The sequence below is a fragment of the Dromiciops gliroides genome, chromosome 6 (genome assembly GCF_019393635.1).
Source record: "Dromiciops gliroides isolate mDroGli1 chromosome 6, mDroGli1.pri, whole genome shotgun sequence".
Taxonomy (NCBI): Eukaryota; Metazoa; Chordata; class Mammalia; order Microbiotheria; family Microbiotheriidae; genus Dromiciops; species Dromiciops gliroides.
This window is the reverse complement of record NC_057866.1, coordinates 2,619,653-2,637,900: the sequence shown is the minus strand read 5'-3', so window position 1 is coordinate 2,637,900 and position 18,248 is coordinate 2,619,653. Positions and strand designations below refer to the sequence as shown.

General features: G+C 48.6%; 1 protein-coding gene across 1 annotated transcript in view; it reads right to left on the bottom strand.

Moving 5' to 3' along the window:
• Positions 1 to 15,767, bottom strand: part of TSPAN32 (tetraspanin 32) — a 43,759-nt gene extending 27,992 nt beyond the window's left edge. Inside the window, 7 exon segments of the mRNA XM_043972030.1 lie at positions 10,872 to 10,969; positions 12,246 to 12,360; positions 13,847 to 13,873; positions 13,875 to 13,909; positions 14,232 to 14,238; positions 14,796 to 14,862; positions 15,541 to 15,767. Coding sequence (XP_043827965.1) covers positions 10,872 to 10,969; positions 12,246 to 12,360; positions 13,847 to 13,873; positions 13,875 to 13,909; positions 14,232 to 14,238; positions 14,796 to 14,862; positions 15,541 to 15,767 — 576 coding nt within the window.
• Positions 15,768 to 18,248: the final 2,481 nt, after the last annotated feature.

Below are 18,248 nucleotides of genomic sequence, written 5' to 3'. Positions count from 1 at the left end.
TTAAAGTCATGAAATAGGCTGGGAAATGAGCAACAAAACAAAAACAAACAAAACAAAAAAATCCCTAACCATAGAAAACTATTATGGTGATAGAGAAGATCAAAACACAAACTCAGAAGAGGACAACTATGTCAAAATACCTACAAGCAAAGTCTCAAAGGGAAATGTGAATTGGTCTCAGGCCTAAAAGTTCCTCCTGGAAGAGGTCAAAAAGGATTTTTTTACGTCAAATAAGAGAGGTAGGTGAAAAATTGGAAAATACATTATGCAAAAGGATTATGAAGAGAGTTAACATCTTGGTAAAGGGAACACAACAAAATGAAAAAAATGTATGCAAAAATTCACTGAAGAAAACAGTAGAATTGGCCTTAAAAAGTAGAATCAAACAAATAGAAAAGGAGATACAAAAACTTACTGAACAAAATAATTCCTTAAAATTAGAATTGGTTGGAGAAGATGTGGAAAAATTGGAACACAAATGCATTGTTTATTTATTTATTTAGTTTTTAGTTTTAGGTGTTTTTTTTTTTTAGTTTTTTGCAGGGCAATGAGGGTTAAGTGACTTGCCCAGGGTCATACAGCTAGTTAAGTGTCAGTGTCTGAGGCTGGATTTGAACTCAGGTCCTCCTGAATCCATGGCCAGTGCTTTATCCACTGCGCCACCTAGCTGCCCACACTAATGCATTGTTGATGGAGTTGCGAACTGATTCAACCATTCTGGAGAGCAATTTGGAACTATGGCCAAAGAGCTATAAAACTGTGCATACCCTTTGACCCAGCAATACCACTTCTAAGTCTGTATCCTAAAGAGATCATAAGAAAGGGAAAAGGATCCACATGTACAAAAATATTTATAGCAGCTCTCTTTGTGGAGGCAAATAATTAGAAATCCTGGGGATGCCCATCCATTGGGGAATGGCTGAACAAGTTGTGGTATATGAATGTAATGGAATACTATTGTATTGTAAGAAACAATGAGCAGGCAGATTTCAGAAGAACCTGGAAAGACTTAAGTGGACTGATGCTGAGTGAAGTGAGCAGAGCCAGGAGAACATTGTACACAGGAACAGCAACATTGTTATAGCAATAAGAAAAAGAAATTGAAGGAATTAGAAAAGTAAATGAGGAAACAAAACCATCACTCTTTGCAGATGATATGATGATATTCTTAGAGAATCCTAGAGAATCAATTAAAAAACTATGTGAAATAATTAACAGCTTTAGCAGAGTTGCAGGATATAAAATAAACCCACATAAATCATCAACATTTCTATATATTACCAACAAAGCCCAGCAACAAGAGATAGGAAGAGAAATTCCATTTAAAATAACTGTAGACAGGGGCAGCTAGGTGGCGCAGTGCATAAAGCACTGGCCCTGGATTCAGGAGGACCTGAGTTCAAATATGACCTCAGACACTTTACACTTACTAGCTGTGTGACCCTGGGCAAGTCACTTAACCCTCACTGCCCCACAAAAAATTTAAATAAAATAAAGTAACTGTAGACAATATAAAATACTTGCGAGTCTACCTGCCAAGGCAAACCCAGGAACTACATGAACACAATTAGAAAACACTTTTCACATGAATAAAGTCAAATCTAAACAGTTGGAGAAATATTAATTGTTCATGGGTAGGCCAAGTCAATATAATAAAAAAGTCAATTCTACCTGGATTAATTTATTTATTCAGTGCCACACCAATCAAACTACCAAAAATTATTTTATGGAGCTAGAAAAAAAATTATAACAAAATTCATGTGGAAGAACAAAAGGTCAAGGTAATAAACGAAACAAATGTGAAGGAAGGTGGCCTAGCTGTACCAGATCTCAAACTACATTATAAAATGGTAATCATTAAAACTATCTTCTGTTGGCTAAGAAATAGAGTGGTGGATCAGTGGAATAGATTAGGTACACAATACATTGCAGTAAATTACTGTATTGTATGATCCAAGATTTTGAGACAGAAATTCATTATTTAACAAAAACTGGGGAAAACTGGAAAACAGTATGACAGAAAACTAGGTACAGACCAACATCTTGCACTATATACCAAAATAAGGTCAAAATAGGTACATGATTTAGGTAAAAAGGGTTATATACCATAAGCAATTAGGACAGTATAGCATTTTTTTATCTGTCAGATTTATGAGCAGGAGAAGAATTTGTGACCAAACAAAAGATAGCACTACCAGATGTAAAATGGATAATTTTGATTATATTAAATTTAAAAGGTTTTACACAAACAAAGCCAATGGAGCCAAGGTCAGAAGGCAAGCAGAAAAAGGGGGGGGATATTTACAAAAGTTATCTGATAAAGGCTCATTTTCCAAATGTAAAGTGAACTGAGTCAAATTCATAAGAATATGAGTCATTCCCCAACTGGCAAATGGTCAAAGGATATGATAGGCAGTTTTCTGAAGAAGAAATTAAAAGCTATCTATAATCATATGAATAAAAATGTTCTCAATCACTATTGATTAGAGAAATGCAAATTAAAACAGCTCTGAGGTACCACTTCACCCCTATCAGATTGGCTAATATGACAAAAAAAAAGGAAAATGATAAATGTTGGAGATGTGGGGACAATTGAAACACTAATGCGTTGTTGGAGTTGTGAACTCAGTCAACCATTCTGGAAAACAATTGGAACTATGCCCTAAGGTCAATGAAACTGTGCATACCCTTTGGCCCAGCAATACCACTACTGGGTCTGTATGCCAAAGAGATCATAACAAAGGGAAAACGACCCACATGTACCAAAAATATTTACAGCAGCTCTTTTTGTGGTGGCAAAGAATTGGAAATTGAGGGGATGCCCATTGACTGGGGAATGGATGAACAAGCTGTAGTATATGAATGGAATGGAATACTATTGTGCTATAAGAAATTATGGGCAGGCAGATTTCAGAAAAACCTGGAAAGACTTAAATGGGCGGATGCTGAGTAAAGTGAGCAGAACCAGGAGAACATTGTACAAAGTAACAGCAACACTGTGTGATGGTCAGCTGTGATAGACTTGGCTCTTCTCAGCAGTGCAATGATCCCAGACAATTCCCAAAGACTCATGAAGGAAAATGCTCTCCACATCCAGAAAAAGAACTACGGAGTCTGAATGCAGATCAAAGCAGACGATTTTCACTTCGTTTACTTTCCCCCTTTTGTTGTTTTTTCTTTCACAGCGTGACTAATACAGAAATATGTTTTTCATGATTGCACACATAGAACCTATGTCAAACTGCTTACTGTATAAAGGAGGGCAAAGGGAAGGAGAAAATTCAAGATTCAACATTTTATAAAAAAGAAATTGCTGGGAAAACTGGAAGATAGTTGCTGGGAAAACTGGAAGATAGTATGGCAGAAATTAGGCATAGACCAACATCTTACACCTTATACTAAAATAAGGTCAAAATGGATACATGATTTAGACATACGAGGTGATACCATAGGTAAATTAGGAGAGAAAGGAATAGTGTACCTATCAGATCTTTGGAAAGGAGAACAGTTTTTGACCAAACAAGAGATAGAGTGTATTATAAAATGCAAAATGGATGATTTTGGTTATATTAAATTAAAAAATTTTTGTACAAACAGAAGCAATGCATCCAAAATTGGAAGGGAGGCAGAAAACTGGGAAACAATTTTTGAGGCCAGTGCTTCTGATAAAGGCCTCATCTCTAAAATATATAGGGAATTAAATCAAATTTCTAAGAATCCAAGTCATTCCCCAATTGAGAAATGGTCAAAGGATATGAACAGCAGTTTCTGATGAAGAAACCAAAGATATCTATTCCCATATGAAAAAATGCTCTAAATCTCTAATGATTAGAGAGATGCAAATTAAAACAACTCTGAGGTACCACCTACCACCTATCAGATTGGCTAAAATGACAAAAAAAGGAAGATAATAAATGTTGGAGAGGCTGTGGGAAAATTGGAACACTAATGCATTGTTGGTGGAGCTGTGAGCTGATCCAACCATTCTGGAGAGCAATTGGAATTATGCCCAAAGGGCAATAAAGCTGTGCATACCCTTTGACCCAGCAATTCCACTTTTAGGTCTTTTGCCCAAAGAAATCATGGAAAGGGGGAAAGGGACCCACATGTACAAAAATATTTATAGCTGCTCTTTACGTGGTAGCAAGGAATTGGAATTGGAGGGGGTGCCCATCAATTGGGGAATGGCTGGACAAGTTGTGGTATATGAATACAATGGAATACTATTGTGCTGTAAGAAATGATGAGCAGAGGGAGTTCAGAGAAACCTGGAGGGTCTTACGTGAGCTGATGATGAGTGAGATGAGCAGAACCAGAAGAACATTGTACACAGTATCATCAACATTGAGTGTTGATCTACTGTGATGGACTATATTCTTCTCACCAATGCAGTGGTACAGAAGAGTTCCAGGGAACTACATGATAGAAGAGGATCTCCAAATCCAAGAAAAAAAAAGAAAGAAAGAACTGTGGATATAGATGCTGATTGAACCATATTATTTCCTTTGTTTTGGGTGCTGTTGGTATTTTTTTTCTATTTTGAGGTTTTGCATCACTGCTCTGATCTTTCTCTTGTAACAGGATTTAATGCAGAAATAGGATTAATGTTATTATGTGTATATATATGTGGTGTGTGTGTGTATATATATATATATATGTATATGTATAGAGATATATAGATATAACCTATATCAGATTACCTGCTGTCTAGGGGAGGGGGAGGGAGGGAGAAAAATCTGAAATTGTAAAGCTGTATAAACAAAAGTTGAGAACTATCTTTACATGTAACGGAAAAAATAAAATACCTTATACATTAAAAAAATAAATAAATAAATTAGGAAAAAAAAAGAAATGGGGAGCAGCTAGGTGGCACAGTGGATAGAGCACTGGCCCTGGATTCAGGAGGACCTGAGTTCAAATCTGGCATCAGGGACACTTGACACTTACTAGCTGTGTGACCCTGGGCAAGTCATTTAACCCCAATTGCCTCAAAAAAAAAAAAAGAAAGAAATGTACATTTTTTAAGGTAATGAGCTAGAGAAGGAAACAAAAGGAAGAAAAGTTGAATTCCTGATGATCAGGGAGATGAGGTGGGATGGGGCTCAGTCCTGGGATGTGCCTTGAGGAGCGAGGGCCTTGCTCCAAAGGACCCTCATTGAAAAAAGGGACAGGAAGAGGGTGGGGGGGTGCTGGAGGAAAGTGTGGAGTGACCATCCATAACATAGAGGAAGAGGTTGGAGTGATAACGCCATAGGGGTGAGCTTCAGACCTGGGGCTCCTGTGTCCCTAATGAGGTGGCCCTCACATTTTGCCTCACATCTCGCCCACTCCAGCAGATGGCCCGTCTGTTTTCCCTTCTGCCAACAGACATTTATTGTCTCCTCTATCCTGAAAAAGGCCTCCCTCAGTCCTTCCAAAGCCTCCACTCCCTCTCCTCTCACCCTCTCCTTCCCCCTCACAGTCTGGCCTTCCCATTCCACCAAAAGGCTCTCTCCAAAGTGACCCACAGTCTCTTAGGTGCCAAAGCCAGGGGCATGTTAGAAGTCCTCACTCTCCTCTGCCTCCCTTCGACCTTGGGCCCCATGGACCACCCTCTCCCCACTCCCTCCCCTGCTTCTCCTCCTCTATCTCTGCCCACTCCTCCTCTGCCTCCCTTGGCTGACCCTCCTGCAGCTCACAGCCTCTGACCTTGGGTGTTCCTCTTGTGCTCCGTCCCGGGCCCTCTCCTCTTCTCCCTTTGTTCCTTTTGGGGGGGGGGCGTGAGGCAATTGGGGTTAAGTGACTTGCCTAGGGTCACGCAGCTAGTAAGTGTTAAGTGTCTGAGGCCGGATTTGAACTCAGGTCCTCCTGACTCTAGGGCCGGTGCTTTATCCTCTGTGACACCTAGCTGCCCCTTCTCCCTTTATTCTTTTTCACTTGAAGGTCTCATCAACTCCCTTGGATCCAATGACACCCCCCCTCTAAGGCCCCACTTCTCCTGCCCTCCTCTGTCTGATGACCTCCTGTCTCCATCTCCAACATCTCCAAATGGATTTCCAGGACATTCCTCCCCCCAAACCATCCCCTCCCGCTCTCTCCGCCTGCCCTGCTTCTGTCAAGGGCAACAGCCCCCCCTCCCCCAGCCAGCCCCAAGTGTGTTCTCCTATATCCCTCACTCTCACCTCACCCTCCTGCCTCCTTCCCCACCCCTCCTAATCACCTTTGATTTTACCTTTGGAAAATCTGATTATACCTCTTCTCTGACTTCTCACTCCATCAGCCAGGTGCAGGCCCCCATCCTCTCACATTTGGACCACTGAAATAGCTGCTAGGGCTCTGCCTGCTGTAGTCTCTCCCACTCCAGTCTCTCTTTCATTCAGCTCCACCTTCCCCCAGCGGACCTCCCATGGCTCCCTATGGCCTCCAGGATCATATAAAAAAGGTCTGTTGGGTTCAAGATCTTCCTAACCTGCCCCCTCTACCTCTCCGGTCTTCTCACTCCTTATTACACCCCTGCCTCAATGCTTTTCTACTCAGTGGCCTCCTGCCTGTTCTCCATCTCTCAGCTCCCCCAGGCCTGGAAGGTTCTCCCTCCTCCACTCTGACCCACTGAGTGCCCAAGCTTCCCTTAAGGTCTGACTCACCTCCCACCTTCTGCAGGAAGCCTTTTGTGCTTCCCTATCTGTCGATCTGTTCTGTCTATTGTTTGTATCTGCTGGCTGCCGTGGTCTCCCCCATAGACTGGAGCCCCTGGAGGGCAGGGACTGTCTTATGCCTCTTTTTGTATCCCCAGCACTTAGCACAGTGCCTGACACGCAGTAGATGCTTGATAAATGTTGATTGAATTGAATTGGACAGGAGCAGGAGAGAGATGAGGAGCTTGGGAAACATTACAAATGTGGCACAGAAGCACGGTTACAGTCGTATTCAGGGACCTGAAGGACCTACATCCACTGGGGTGCGAGCTTACTCTCCCTTTGTCTTTCTCCATCTCTTTCTTGTTCTCTCCCCATCTCTATCTCTCCCCATCTCTCTCTCTCTCTCTCCTCTCTCCATCTCTCTCTTTCCATCTCTCTCTCCCCACCTCTATCTCTCCTCTCTTGTTCTCTCCCCATCTCTCTCTCCCTTTGTCTCTCTCCATCTCTCTTATTTCTCCTCTCTCCATCTTTATCTCTTTCCACCTCCCTATTTCTCTCCTCATCTCTCTCCTTCTATGTCTCTCTCTATCCTCTCTCGTTATCTCCCCATCTCTATTTCTTTCCATCTTTCCTCTCTCTTTCTCTCTCTGCTCCATCCTCCAAAGTAGAACAATCAATAAGAAAGTGTGGCTTGGGGAAGCTAGGTGGCGCAGTGGATAGAGCACCAGCCCTGGATTCAGAGGACTTGAGTTCAAATCCAACCTCAGACACTTAACACCTTCCTAGCTGTGTGACCCTGGGCAAGTCACTTAACCCTCATTTGCCCCCACCAAAACCAAAAAAAAAAAAGTGTGGCTGTGCCTTATACTATTGTTGTTATCCTTTTGGATGGTGGAGAAGCAATGAGAGGGATTCTGTTGCTCTGACCCTGCCTCCGATCAGCAAGAGGGACCAGTAACTGTAGAAGCAACAATACCTGTGAGGTGAGGGATGCCACACCATCCTAGAGTCCCTGCTAGAGATGCAGAGACCCAATCTGACCTCTTCCCTAGATTACAGAGCAGCAGACTTGGAAGGGTCTGAGGGAGAAGTGTATGGAGAGACGGGCTAGGGAACGCGGCTGCCCTTGGGCACACCAAGCCCAAGTGGCATGGCTGGTGGCTCAGAAGCGAGCATAGATGGGATCCCATAAATACAGTGGGTCTGGTGAAGTTGTACCAAGAAGGAAGCGAATGAAACTCTGAAGACGCAAGGGGAAGAAGAAAAGGGGAGGGAGCTGTGTTCCTGCAGGGCATTCATGGACCCGCCTCAGATCGAGAGGGCATGTGCAGAAGACAAAAGGGAAGGGAAGGGAAGGTTGACGGAATACTGACAAGCAGTTGGAAGCTTGTAGGGACCATGTCAGGAGGATGGACACAAGAAAGAAACCAAGCCGTGGGCTGGACGGGAAGGACAAGAGCAGCCAAATGGATGGTCGGTGCCGCGTGTGTTAGGGAGAGAGGCGCAAGAACACAATGCACAAATGACAGCCCCTGGGGTGGCCAGAGGGGCAGGTGAAAAGAGACACATCCAATGCCTACTCCACCGATCTCCCTTTCGACTGGGACAGGGTCAACAGGAAGGCAAACAAGCTGTTTCTGAAGGGTTCAAATCAGTCGCCCCCCACCTGCCACTGGTAGTGCTAGAAGCTCCAACCAACTGGGACTGAGGAGACCACACAGCAGTGATACCCAAAAGGGCTTTGATGTTGGGGGCTGGCGCAGGTTCAAAGAGAAGGAAGGAAGGCCCCGGGTTCGATAAAGAGTCGACTAAACAGAGCAGTGAGCACAGCTTTACCACCTATAAACTCATTTCATTGGACGATTGCGGAAATTAGGTCCCTTCTTTCTTTAGACCCCCTGGGTTATTCCAATTAGGGTTATCAGAGGAGTTTGATCCCACGGGCAGTGATTATTACCACTATACTCACTGTTAGTCAATCTAGTGAATCCACTCACATACCCAATGTCTGAGGAGTAAATGACCCAGCCTGGTGTGGTTAGGCCTGTGACTCAGTGGCATGAAATGTCCTTCAGCTATTTCTGAATCATACCCCACCCGTTGCTATCTTTTTGCTAGGGAAACGACCCTATGGCACTTGGCCAACAAGCCCTAGGAATTACTTGACCAATGGGTGACCTAGTCTACAAGAACCACCTGCAAATTTATTCCCCAATCTATTGTCCAACATGAGGCCAATGAAAGACTAGGATATCTGGATACCCTCCACCAGCTAATTTATACAAGCATGAACCAAGATTCTCCTGGAAGGTCAGATATAGGTTTGTCAACCAATGAGATGGTTTTACCATGCCCTTTTCTGTATCATTTGGGGAACAAGCCCTGTAAACTCAAGGCTCTAAGGAAAAGGGGGCATCTCGGGTAGTGAGGTAAACTCTAAGGTCCTCTCATTAGAGAGGGCCACAGACCCCTGATAAGGGGCTATTCTCAGTTTTCTTTTTATTGTAGTTTGACTCACCTCATTTCCCTTCTTTGGGCAGGGTGCCTCCACTGGTAGAAATGTGGATATTCTGTGCTTTAGCTCTATTTTAGCAAAGCTCTCATGTGGACAGATGAGAGAGACAGGACTCAGGGACAGTCCACTTGTATGGAGGAACATTTGAACTGAGAGAGGGGCTATTTATTGCATCTTGGGAGGTCTCACAGAGGGGGGTCCTAGGGATCTTTGCTTGGCTTTTAGTTTCTTAATGTTTTTCTCACTGGACAAAGACATAGATGGCACAAATTTGGGATAGGCACTTAGGACCCTGGGAGGCAGGGTCAGGATACAAAAGACTGGGACAGGCTAGATCAGAGATGTCAAACACACAAAAATACTGAGCCATAATCAGGATTCCCATGGGCTGCCTATTAATCTAGTTTCAAAATGTGATACTCTTTTATTGAGTTTTCACTTATATCGTGAGATATTTCCCAATTAGATTTTAGTCTGGTTTGGGCCACACCGGGGAGTGTTTGGGCTCCATGAGGCCTACCACTTGTGCATTGGGGCTGGAGCATTGGGCTGAATCAAACGGGAAGAAATTCAATAGGGATAAATACAAAGTTTTGCTCTTGGGTTCAAACAATCAACTTTACAAGGAGGCCTGGATAGACAGTAGCTCCCTTCTAAAAGACAACTCAGTCTGAATCAGCGTGTGCCCAGACAGTGAAGGAAGTGACATCCAGAGGCAGGGGGGGTCTGTGGCTAGTAAGGTGCCGGTTTTACCTGTTCAAGGCTCACATCGCTTTTTTTTGTTTTGTTTTTGTTTTTGTTTTTTTTTCCGTAAGGCAATGGGGGGTTAAGTGACTTTGCCCAGGGTCACACAGCTATAAGTGTCAAGTGTCTGAGGCCGGATTTGAACTTAGGTACTCCTGAATCCAGGGCCGGTGCTTTATCTACTGTGCCCCTAGCTGCCCTCAATGCCCACATTGAACAACATCTGGGCTTGATCTAGGCAACAGTGTTTAAGAAGGTCGTTGGTAAAGCGAGGGAAGGTGTCGGGAATGGAGAAAGGCTTAGGAATCAGGAGCCATGAGGCTGGATGTTTGCCTGAAGGATTCAGGGGGCATGAGTGGCCTCAGCCTTCTAGCATTAAGGGAAGAAATAGGAGCCTCACTTTGCTTGGCCTCAGCAGCAGAATCAGGGCAGGAGGTAATAAAGAGAGAGGCAGGTTTAGGAGGGGAAAGTGGGTGGGGGCCACGTGTGGAGGTAGTGAGCTCCCCGTGGCCTGGCCCGAGGACCCTGTGAGATAACACATGGAAAGTGCTTCACGAACCCCAAAGCCAACAGAAAACCAGCTATTACTGGAAGCCTTGCTTGAGGACAGGTTTGGCCAGAAGCCTTAGGGATTCTTCCCAGCTGGGCTATATTCCCATGGTCTCTCCCTTCCCCGGCTTTGAGAATGGGGAGGGCCCTGGGGACCGGGGAGGAGGAGGGCCCACCTGTGAGCATCGGGCTGGCCTGGGCCCATTCTGGTGCGAAGGCCTTTACCCCTCCCCTTCCCCTGGGTCTGAGGCACACTGCCCTGGGTGAGGAGGGGTCAGCACCAACATTATCCTCCTGAAGAAACGGAGGGAAGGAAGGGAAGGTTCTGGCCCGTGGTCAGTTAGCCCAGGCTCCTGCCTCTGAGTCCAGAGATCTTTCCACTCCTGTCTGGATCCCAGAGGAGCCACTGGCCCAGGGACCCAGCCACCCAATCCCTGGCTACTCACCCCAGCCATGATGCCCTTGGCTTCCCGCACCACGGCCACGGTACTCAGTAGGACCCCTAGGGCCAGCATGAAGGTCAGGAAGATGCCCAGGGAGAAAGCTGTGGGTCACAAGGACAGGAGAGATTTCAGGAGGAGAGGCAGCTCCCTGGGTGGGGGAGGGGGAGGGATGAGGTAAGATGAGGTAAGAACTGGGGAAGGAGCTTGGGGGACAGTCATGGAGGGGTGAGAGTCAGGGACTCCCTGGGGGGACAGAGATAGTCGCCCCTGCCTCAGCCTTGATCTCATCATCTGTTCTAGCACAAGTCTCCCATTTTTACTGCCCTTTTTAGAGTCCACGAAAGGTTTTCTCAGAATAGCCTTGAGCTAGTGTTACTGTTCCCATTTCAAAGCTAAAGAACTTGAGGTCAAGGAGTTAAGTGAACAGCTACTATAGTGGCAGATCCTGGGTGTCTCCCAGGGTCAGCTTCTCTCCTCTGGTCTGAGAGCTGTGGGAGGACCAACCCCTAAGTGGGAGGAGCCTCCTTGGCCTGGGCTGTGATTGGCTCCTCTCCTCCAGCCTGGTCAGCACAAGCAAGTCCTGGCTGCAGATATCTCGGCCCCTCACTTCCCCTGTCCTGTCCTGTCCACCCTGCTTCACCCTGAAGGCTCCTGTCCCAGGAAAGCCTCCAAGAACGGAGGGTGACAGTGCTCAAGCCACTCCGAGGCCCCTCACCCTTCAGGGCACCAACCCTCCTCCCAAAAGACAGGGGCAGCTCGGCATCTGAGGATGTACAGGAGACCTGAGTTCCTAGGACATGCCTCGAGATATCCAAGAACTTGGAAGTCTTGAGAAATTGTCCAGTACAACTTCCTTATTTACAGATAGGGAAACTGAGTCCCCAGGCTTTCCCAAGGCTACACAGGAAGTAGCCAGTTACTGTCTTTTCCATTTGCCAAACATGGCTCTGCTCCCCCTCATTTCAAGTCTTGTCTCCCCTTTGTGCTTCAACTTCTCTGATACCCCAGACCCTAAAAACAATCTGGAACTTGCTGAGCGAAGCCAGTCTGGAGCTTTGAAACTGGAGGGCTGGGTTGGCCCCCTTCTCCAGGTGAGGAGCCCTGAACCAAGAGTCCCAGAGATCTGGAGCCCAAGAGTCCAGCAAAAAGCTGTGAGGCTGTGGCCGCAGAATCAGAGGGAGCAACGCTTCACTTTACACTTGAGGAAGCTGAGGCACAGAGATGGGCAGAAGCCCGCCCAAAATCGCCCAGGGAGGGACACAGTTTGAGCTGTGTTCCTAATTCATTTCCTCATTTTACAGAAAAGGAAACTGAGTCTGTCAAGGAGGCACTGGCTCAGGGTCGCACCCAGGACCAGGTGCTGGCCGGAGGACTCACCCCATCGATACATGAGTCCATAGGGATTGTTCCCTGGGGAGATGGTGTGGAGGATGACAAAACGGTCCCCGAATCGGGTGAGGATGGTCAGCATGCCCATGGAGAGGCTCAGCAGCTGCAGGGAGACAGCAAGAAAGAGAAAAGTTGGGGGGAAGGGTGCTCCTGGCACCCAGCGGGGCTGCCCCAGCCTAAGGGAGAAAGGATCCCCTGGCCTCCCCCACGACAGGATGCTCTGGGGCCATAGGCCATGGGGAAGGGAGGAGGCTCTTGGCCTCCCTCTTGTGCCATGGTTGGGATGCTGAGAAAGTCCCTTGACCCCTGTGGGCCTTGGTTTCCCTCTTTGAGCAATGGGAGGAAGTAACCATTATCCCCTCCCTCCTTCTTGAGGTGGGGGTGGAGGGGTGGAGAATAAACTTTGTCAAGGAAATAAAGAAACAAGGTGGACGGGTGAGGGAGTGAGCCACACAACAGTGCTGGGCAGGGTAGCCATCCCAATGGGCTTCAGCCTTAACTGAATGGCGCTTGGCATTGGACTGGGGAGTCTGGAGAGGCACAGAGGGGCAGAGAATGCAGGTGAGAGGCCTCAGGACCTAGAGCCTGGAAGGGCAGTTTGCCTGAGGCCTAAAGAAGGGGTGACGTCACCAGAAATGTCTGGGCCTGAACTAGAAGCCAGGTGTCCCAACTCCCAGGAGGTGCTTTTCCCATACAACCCTCCGGGCTGATCTCCACCCCTATGCAGAGCTCAAACCCAGGGGGCTGCAAGGTGGAAATGCCCCTCCCTCAAACTCTAGGGCCTTTACACTAGGGAGCCAGGTGCCCACTGAAGGAGGGAGGTGTTGGGTAGCATCCAGGCCAATGAAATTAGTCCAACCTACCCCCTCACCCACTCCCACCCCTTAGCCTCAGTTCACTGCCCACCCCCAAGGGAGGGTGGCCTGGTACCTTGTGCAAGAGGAAGAGGAGGAAGGGGGGGGAGGAGGCAAAGGAAGCAAAGAAGGAGGAGGAGGAAGGGGAGGGAAAGGAGGGGGAAGGCAGGAGGAGAAGGAAGGGGAGGGGGCAGAGGAGGGAAGGCAGGAGGAATGTAGCAACCACCACCATCAAACAGACCCCTGGACCCCGCAGCTCAGGCCTCCAGAGCCCTATGGTGAGGGGAAGGTCTCTGCCCTAAACCAAGCCCCACAGGCCCCCTGGCTCTGGCTCCGAGCTGGGCTCCAGGCTCCAGGCTGCTCCATCTCTGGGCTGGTCTATGCCCAGCTCAAACCGACAACTTCTCTCGGACTCTCCTGACAGACCCACAGCCCTGAGCCAGCTCCCATTTCTGCTCTTCTCTCTGCCTCAGTCCAAGGCTCAGCCCAGGCCTCGGCCCCCAGGCCTGGGGAGCCAGGACCTTCCTGCCTGCAGTGACAGGGCTGGTGATAACTTGGGTTTCTGGCTGTCCTGATAAGGCCCTGCTCCCAGCGTGCAGTCAGAGGCCTCCACGGCCTCCCAGGGGCTTCTGCCCTTGACTCTAGGAGCCCTTTGAGGGCCCAGCCTGGGTGGCCCCTGGACCAGCCACCCTTACCACCCCCATGGCCCCACTAACCACCGAGCCCAGAAATTACCAGGGCAAAGAAGCAGGTGGCCAGGAGGCTGGCACTTAGCAAAGCGAACCCGACACCGAGGGGCTCATGTCAGCAAGCCCTTCCTCTCTCCCAGGACTTCAGCAACACGGCCAAGCCCAGCAAGCCCCAGTCTGTGGTTTCCAGTAGAGCGGAGGCTGACAGCCGCAGCCTCCTCAGATGGGCCGCAGAGCATGGTGGGAGATGTAGTTAGTGTGTCTGAGGGGGAGCTGAGGGCCTGGCCTTGGGGAGCCTCTCAATAGAGCCTCCAGTCTGCCCCGAGGAGGCCCTGGCCACCCTGAGCTCTCTGCCCCAGGCTCCTGCCGTTCATTGACATAGACGCCATTAGGCTTTTCACTTCCTTAGGAAGCTCAGTCCCTGCCTGTACCCACATCCTAGGCCCAGAGGAACAGGTTCTGAGGGGTCTCTGCTACAACTTCCTCTCTGTGCCTCCAATGTTTGCTTCTACTTCTCTCTCCAGACACTGGTGGGAGGAAGGGGGGAGAGAAAGACAGACAGATTAGGAGAGAGGAGAGACAGCTAGACGGACAGACAAGAGGAAAGAATGAGAGGGGCAGGATGGAGGGAGGGGCAGAAAGAGGAAGGGGAGAAAGAAGAGAGAGGGGAGAAGAGACAGGAAGGAGAGAGAAACAAGAAAACAGAGAAGGAGGCAGAGACAGAGATAGAGAGGAAGGAGAGACAGACAGGAAAACAGAGACACAGGGAGAGGCAGAGCCCAAGAGAGCACACTAACTTACAATTGTCTGCAATTCTCTCCCAAGTGACCTGGAGGCCCTGCCTGTCCCACCCCCTTGGCAGCACCTGCTGCTCTTGCTCTGCTAACCTAAGGGTGGCATCTGTAGCCTGAATGACTGAGAGCCCCAGTCTTCTTGGGGATCCAAGAATCCAAAGCCCTCTTTTCCCAAAGGCCTCCCTCAGGGTCTTGCCTCACCTTCACCTGTAGCTTCATCTCTGGCTTCTGGAGGCAGGAATTCTGTGGTGACCTCTTACAAAGGAGGCTGGGGGTGGGGGAGAGAGACCGGAAGGGTTAGGCTTAGGAGCCTGGACTCCATTCTTTTAAAGCAAAATTTTTATTTTTTTAAGTGCCAACAAATATAAACATTTCAATATACCGTACTAACGAAAAAGAAAGGCATTGAGGAGGCACTGGGTCTGGTGTCAGGGAGTCCCCGGCTTACCTACAGCGTCAGACTAGCTGTGTGGCCCTGGGCAAGTCACTTTACTCTGCCTGTCTCAGAGTTCTCAACTATAAAATGGAGCTAATAAGGGCACCTCCCTCACAAAGTCCTTCCGAGGCTCAAATGAGACAATGACACTGGCACATGGGAGGAGAGTAATCAGTATTTTCTTCTTAGGTGAAATTTTGAATTTGTCGCACATCGCTGTTTTCTTAAGCGCACATTGGATGAAAAGCGAGTAATAGAACCGGCCCTGCTTGTCTGGAGCCCACCCAGCGCCCCTCCCCGGCTTCCTTCTGTCCCCTCTCTTCTGGGTGGGTTTTTAATGTCATATTGATGTGATTTTCTTTCTTTTCTTTTCCCCACCCGTGCTAGGTTCGCCACCCGCCACTGGCCTCCACAGGAGGCCAGACAGGAGGCCTCTAAGGCAAATCAACCCATTGGGGATGGGATGGTGTCCCCCTCCCTCGGCCCAGCCCCTGCGCCCCTCCCCCTGACCCACGCCGCGCGCCCCTCCAAGGAGGCTGCCCTCTCCTCCAGCTTCGGTCCGAATTTTTGTCTTTCCCCCCAGCGGGGGTCCCGAGGTCCCTGAGAGAGGCTCTGTCCGACATCACTGTGGTCCTGGTGCTCATTCTACCTCCAGCTCGGCTCCTGTCCTTCATCAGTTCGTACAGATGTTCTCGCAGCCCTGAAGCCTTTTCTCCTCTCGCAGGCGGCAGGAACATTCCATCCCTTTGATAAAACAGAATCTGTATAGCCATCCCCCATTCTTTGGGCAGCCCTTTGTTTCCAGTTTCGTTACAACGAAAAGCGCCCTCCGTATACCTCTGGGTCCTCTGTCTCAGACTCCTCGGAGTACTCAGTAGTATTGCGGGCTCCGAGCCGCTCACCCTGCCGTGACTTCGGGACTTAGCTCCAGTTTCGCTCCAGCTGGGTTCTCCCTTCGCTCTTCAGAGATCTCCCTGAGGGGCTTCGGGCCAGTTCTCTCCCTTGTCTGGACCGCTTTCCCCACATCGGGAAAATGACCCGGGGCAGCATAGTCTCAGAAAGCAGCTGGATCTGTAGTTGTCGGAGGACTTGGCGAAGTCCGTCCGGGCTCTGCTGCACCCGGGGTGGGGAGTGTTTAAAGAGGGGCCACATGGGGGCCAGGAAAGAACCGGCGGGCTGCCCAGCAGCGCACCAACCCATCCACAGTAAGTTCAAAGTCGGGCCAATATTGAGGGGGGTAACCAGCCTCGGCAGTGCCCAAAATACCTGGAAGGGTGGGGTCGAGCCCCTTCCTGCCCCCCTCAAGCAGCAGAGTCACGGTCAAGGTCTTCAGGAGGTCCTGATTCCACCCAAGGAAGTCCCCAGAAGAACAGGCCCAGGGCCCAGGAACTACCCCAGTGGGAGGTCGCAATCTTACTTCGTGGTGGTCACCAGCGAACTGGAAGCCCTTACCAAGTTACTCACACACGCCGGGACATACCCCATCCCTGGCTGCTCCGCTCTGCTCCTGGGGCTCCAAGATTTCCCCACAAGCCCAAAGGCCATTCAATCCGGAAGCCCTGTGGGGCGAGGGACATTCAGCCTCGACTGCTCTCTTCCCCTCCCCCCGCCCTTCCCCCTCCTCCTCCCCTCTTCTTTTCCTCTCCTCCCTCTGCCTCCCTCTTCTCCCCCTCTCATCCTCCTCGAGCTGCAATTTCCAGCAGGTTCCAAGTACATGGAGGGGGACTCGGGTTTAGCATCCTTTTTCAACCGGGACCCACCTGTGTAATGAGCCCCCAGCCAGGACAGGGCTCTGGTGCTGCCCCATCTCTGCCTCCTTCACCTCCTCTGCCTGCTCTGCTGCCCCTCCATTCTCTGTCCAGCACAAGCCGCCGTTGTGCTTCTGCTACTCCTTAACATGCAGTCGAAACTGGGTCAACTTTTCACCCTCTTCTCCCTCCAAGTCCCCCATTTCTTGTCAGGCAGGCCAGGGGTAGCAGGATGCAAGGAGAATCAGAATGGCCCGAGCAGAGAGGGCCCTCGGCCCTCATCCTCTGCACCTCCCGCCCAAGCACACAGAGGGGCAGGCATCTTTGAATGTAAGAGATGCAAAGGAAGAAAGGTGAGAAGGGGAGGTGTGTGTGTGTGTGTGTGAGAGAGAGAGAGAGAGACAGAGAGAGAGACAAGACAGAGAGAGACAGAGAGAGACAGAGAGACAGAGAGACAGAGAGAGACAGAGAGACAGAGGAGACAGAGTAGAGACATTGAAACAGGGAGGCCTGCCGAGACAGAGAAAACTGTATGTCAGAGAAGGAGCAGACAGAGGCTCGAAGGTTACCCAGGCCTGTGGCTTGGTGCTCCCTTCCCCATCATCCGAGGAGGGTCCTTCCAGTCTGTGTGCGCTCAGCCCAGGTGCCATGTGGCCTTTGCACATCTCCAGCTTGTTCATGGCTGTTTCTTCTTGACATAACTGAATAATTAGCTGTACCCCCCCCCATAGAGTAGAAGCTGTGGGGAGGGCAGAGATTACTTCAGTTTTGCCTTTGCATCTCCATGCCCAACTCAGGGCCTAGCATTTAATACCTTACATTTTAATCCCTTGCCAATCCATTGGGAAAGGCTAAACAAGCTGTGGTATATGATACTGATAGAATATTATTGTGCTCTAAGAGATGATAAACAGGATGACTTCAGAAAAGCCTGGAAAGACTTGTATGAACTGATGAATAGTGAAGTGAACAGAATCAGAACATTGTGCACAGTGACAGCAAACACTGTGCTACTATCAAGTGTGAATGACTTAAATATTCTCAACAATACCATTTGGATCCAAGACAATCCCAAAGGACTAATGATGAAGCAATTGTCCACCTTCAGAGAAAGAACTGATATTGTTTGAATACAGACTGTAGCATGCTATTTTCCCCTCCCTCTCTCCCGTTCTTCCTTCTTCCTTCCTCTCTCTTTTATTAGATCTTCTGTACAAAATGGAAATGTTTTACATGATTGCATATATATAACCTATATTTGATTGCTTACTGTCTCAGGGAAGAGGTAGGGATAGAATTTGGAACTCAAACTTTTTTAAAATGTTGAATAACTTGTTTTAATTTGTAATTGAGGAAAAATAAAATAAATTAAAATTTTAATCCCTTAAAGGTTGCACTAAGACTTTTTCGACACCCTGCATTTTGGAAATTACTTTTGTGCATATGTTGGTTTCCACAAAGAAATATAAA